At 41.7% G+C, this 4,739-nt stretch overlaps 1 protein-coding gene across 1 annotated transcript; it reads left to right on the top strand.

Moving 5' to 3' along the window:
* The first annotated feature begins 6 nt into the window (after nucleotides 1–6).
* Nucleotides 7–3,164, top strand: LOC21407908 (heat shock cognate 70 kDa protein 2). Its single transcript, XM_010108142.2, has 2 exons — nucleotides 7–266; nucleotides 1,160–3,164. Exons 1-2 carry the CDS (start codon nucleotides 53–55, stop codon nucleotides 2,902–2,904), a joined length of 1,959 nt encoding a protein of 652 aa, XP_010106444.1. The 5' UTR covers nucleotides 7–52; the 3' UTR covers nucleotides 2,905–3,164.
* Nucleotides 3,165–4,739: the final 1,575 nt, after the last annotated feature.

The raw sequence follows: 4,739 nt of genomic DNA on the forward strand, positions 1-4,739 counted from the left end.
TCCATCTTCAAAATCATCGTTGTCTCTTTGTTCTGTGAATACTCGTGGAGCTATGGCTGGAAAAGGCGATGGTCCGGCTATTGGGATCGACTTGGGGACGACCTACTCGTGCGTTGGTGTTTGGCAGCACGATCGCGTGGAGATCATAGCGAATGATCAAGGCAACAGAACGACGCCGTCGTATGTGGCTTTCACCGACACGGAGCGGCTGATCGGCGACGCCGCCAAGAACCAGGTCGCCATGAACCCGACCAACACTGTTTTCGGTAAGTTCTGTTTCTTATTCTGATTTTCTGTTTTCATAGGGTACTTTATCTGTTTGGACAGTGAGAAAATCAACGCCCAAAAATAAAGGACAAATATATAGTGCTCGTGTTTTTTCTGCATGAAAGGTGGTTCTGCGTTAGCTTTTCTAGATTCCGATTATATAATTCGTGTTTAAGAATTATCTGACGATTTTAAAATTCGTTTTAAAATAATTTTATTTTTTTTATAAAAATAAAAATGAAAATATTTTTAATTTTAAATAAAAATTATTTTTAAAAATGTGTTTATATTAAATTAAAAAATTATTTTTATTTTTATTTTTTATTTTTGTTATACTAAATGTCATTTTAAAAATATTTTTTATTTTTTAAATTAATTTTAAACACGGTTTTTTTCTGTGTTGTTTATATCGTGCATTAATAATTGCTATTGAACTGAATAAGATGAGCTGACAAGATCAGCGTAATAAATCCATCATGAATCAAGAAAGTTGTTTTAATTATCGTCCGTTTTGTTCATAAATTTGAGCAAAAAGTTCACATAAAAATTTAAGTTTGTTTTAATTTTTGTGAAAGAAAACAATTAAAACACAGTAGCAAGAACAGGTTTGAATTAAAGCATTTAGGTTCGAATCACATGGTATGGGTAGTCTTCTATTATAGAAACTAGAGTTATCCTTTATATTGATTAGTTGGTTAGTTAATAAGATTGAATCTTTTTTTTTAACTTATATGGTTGTTAGAGCAATATTGTTCAAGTTCTATTTAGTTTCAACAAGTACTCGATGACAAATTCTAACAAAAAGAAGTACTTGATGAAAAATTAATTTTCAGACGATTATGATTTTTGGATTATATTCTGATTGTATTCATTTTATCTGGTGGCTGTGTAGATGCCAAACGTTTGATTGGCAGACGATTCAGTGATCCATCGGTGCAAAATGACATGAAATTGTGGCCGTTTAAGGTGATTGCTGGCCCTGGCGACAAGCCCATGATTGTTGTGAACCACAAGGGTGAGGAGAAGCAATTCGCCGCGGAAGAGATCTCATCGATGGTGCTCATCAAGATGAAGGAGATTGCGGAGGCTTACCTCGGCATAGCTATCAAGAATGCAGTTGTTACTGTGCCTGCTTACTTCAACGATTCACAGCGTCAAGCCACGAAGGACGCCGGTGTTATTGCTAGCCTGAATGTGATGCGTATCATTAACGAGCCTACCGCTGCTGCCATCGCATATGGGCTTGACAAGAAAGCGAGTAGCTCTGGTGAGAAGAATGTGCTTATTTTCGACCTCGGTGGTGGCACATTTGATGTCTCCCTCCTTACCATTGAAGAGGGTATCTTTGAAGTGAAAGCTACAGCTGGTGACACCCACTTGGGTGGTGAAGATTTTGACAACAGGATGGTGAACCACTTCGTTCAGGAGTTCAAGAGGAAGCACAAGAAGGACATCAATGGAAACCCCAGAGCTTTGAGGAGGCTGAGGACGGCTTGTGAGAGAGCCAAGAGGACCCTGTCATCAACTGCTCAAACTACCATCGAAATTGATTCTCTGTATGAGGGCGTCGATTTCTACACAACTATTACTCGGGCCAGATTCGAGGAGCTGAACATGGATCTCTTCAGGAAGTGTATGGAGCCTGTGGAGAAGTGTTTGAGGGATGCTAAGATGGACAAGAGCAGTGTCCATGATGCGGTTCTAGTTGGTGGGTCTACGAGGATCCCCAAGGTTCAACAATTGTTGCAGGACTTTTTCAATGGAAAGGAGCTATGCAAGAGCATCAACCCTGATGAGGCCGTTGCTTATGGTGCCGCTGTCCAGGCCGCAATCCTTAGCGGTGAGGGCAATGAGAAGGTGCAGGACCTTCTGTTGTTGGACGTCACTCCTCTGTCCCTTGGATTGGAAACAGCAGGAGGTGTAATGACTGTGCTAATTCCGAGGAACACCACAATCCCCACCAAGAAAGAGCAGGTGTTCTCCACCTATTCGGATAACCAACCTGGTGTGCTAATCCAAGTGTACGAGGGTGAAAGAACTAGGACCAAGGACAACAACTTGCTCGGAAAGTTTGAGCTCTCCGGAATTCCTCCTGCTCCTAGGGGAGTTCCACAAATCAGTGTCTGCTTTGACATCGACGCAAATGGCATCTTGAATGTCTCGGCTGAGGACAAAACGACCGGACAAAAGAACAAGATCACCATCACAAACGACAAAGGTAGGCTTTCCAAGGAGGAGATTGAGAATATGGTACAGGAGGCTGAGAGGTACAAGGCCGAGGATGAGGAACACAAGAAGAAGGCTGAGGCCAAGAATGCTTTGGAAAACTATGCTTACAACATGAGGAACACCATCAAAGATGAGAAGATTGCATCCAAAGTCCCTGCTGCTGACAAGAAGAAGATTGAAGATGCAATTGAGCAGGCCATCCAGTGGCTCGACGGAAACCAGCTTGCTGAGGCAGATGAGTTCGAGGACAAGATGAAGGAGTTGGAGGACATTTGCAGCCCCATAATTGCTAAAATGTACCAAGGCGGAGCTGCTGGTGGTGACGCGGGTGGGGCCATGGACGAGGATGGTGATCCTTCTCCTGGTGGCGGAAGTGGTGCTGGCCCCAAGATCGAGGAGGTGGATTAAGCTGCAGTGCTTTGTCCTAGTTAATGCAGATGTTCGAGTTCGAGTGACTCACGTTTTGTTTCATCCTGTACATGGTTTCGGAGTTTGTTTAACTAATATGTATTTTGCTCTTATCTTTTTCAATGGCAATTACCTAGATGTTGGATTTTAAACTCTCACTGTTCTTAGAATATTTTTCATTAATGGTTTCATGTGATTTTGCTTAGTGGTCCTTCATATATAACTGCCAATTGGTTTGTTAGGCAGACTTTCTTTTTTTATTTTTTGGGCATATTGTGCGTTTGTACAAATGTGACTTCTCTATACGATAGGACCCATAATTTCTTGCAAAAAAAATAGACCTGAGGACTTCATTAATCAATACCGGTAAATTAATCAATGCGAACTACAACGCAAACTTCAGGAAACCTTCCTTATGTTCAATAAAACCACGTCTTAGATCATTAAAAAAAAAAAAAAAAAACAAACAAAAACAAAAAAATTGAAATCTGACGGAGAAAACTGAGGGTGCGTTTAGAATTGGTTCTAAAACGTTTTGTTTTTTGTATGAAAATGAAAATGAAAATGTTTTTATTTTCATTTGAAAATGCGTTTGGTAGTTTTATTCCGAGATTATTTTCAGTTTTAAAAAAACTGAAATTGTGTATAAACATTATTATATCTATTAAATATATGTGTTGCCCTTGAATAAGGTAGCATTGGAATTAAGTTGTCGTTTTTTCTTTTTTGGAAGGGAATTTGTCGTTTTTCTATTTCTCCTTTGCGTGAGCGTGACCTATGGAAGTTCAGTGGTTATCAATGGCGGTCACAGCATAGCAGAGGTAGAAGGTTTTCATCCACAAAGGCCTCTCCGGCAAGTACGTGCGGTGAGGAGTAGAGATGTTTGAGAGAGCATCGGCGGCAAGATCGAAGGTGAAAAGCTCAACGGCCGCACGGGGCTGCGTTAGGGAGGCGCAATTCGAGGCAACTGTAGAGCTCATAGAGAGACCCGTCATTTCCGGGCAAGGTCGCCGGAAGGCAACCGGAGTTTAAGGTTCCTTGCCGCTCAATGCGTGTCATCGTTTCCGGCCTCGTCTCCGGAGTTTGGAGATGGTGACAGTCGACTAACCTTCTATTCTTGTTGAACTTCTTATATGCTTTTCTGGTCTCATAGAAGAAGATTATAACTGTTGTTCAGGCGTTGAAGGATAGGTGGAAGTCTATGATTTGGAAGGTTTTGGACAAATTTCGGTGGAAAAATACAGCAATCATAGCGTTTAGGCGGCAATTTGTAGCGCCTTGGCACTGAGTTTTACGGAATCAACGTATTGGGCAGAACTGGTGGCGCTTTGGCGTCAGTTTGTAGCGCCACGGCGCTGAAATCCGGCAGAAATTGTGCACTGGGAAGAATGGACAGCGCTTAGGCGCCCATTACAGCGCCGCAGCGCCCAGGGGTTTTACACAACAGCGCCGCAGCGCTAGAAACTCAGCGCCGCAGCGCTACGACGCGAGAAATTACGCGTTTTGAAGGTCAATCACGGGTAAACTTACCCGTTTTGACCCTAATGCTCTGAAACATATAAATAGATGATTCTAGGGCAATTAGATGGGACTTTTAGACTGTGGAATGACGGGTGGCTTTTGAGAGAGTATTCAAGAGAAGAAAAGGAGAATTTGGACGGAGAAGAAGAATGGGTCAAATCCAGAGACGGAGACGCTTCAATTCAACTCCAAACTAGTTCTTTTCTTTCCTTTCCAATGATTAAGACTTTGTTTAGGAATGTATTTTGTTTAGAGATGAACTAATTCCTTTTTCTAGGGCTACGATGTAGCCGGATTATGAATGTTCGAATTCT

This window comes from Morus notabilis, unplaced genomic scaffold (genome assembly GCF_000414095.1).
Source record: "Morus notabilis unplaced genomic scaffold, ASM41409v2 Scaffold46, whole genome shotgun sequence".
Lineage (NCBI taxonomy): Eukaryota > Viridiplantae > Streptophyta > Magnoliopsida > Rosales > Moraceae > Morus > Morus notabilis.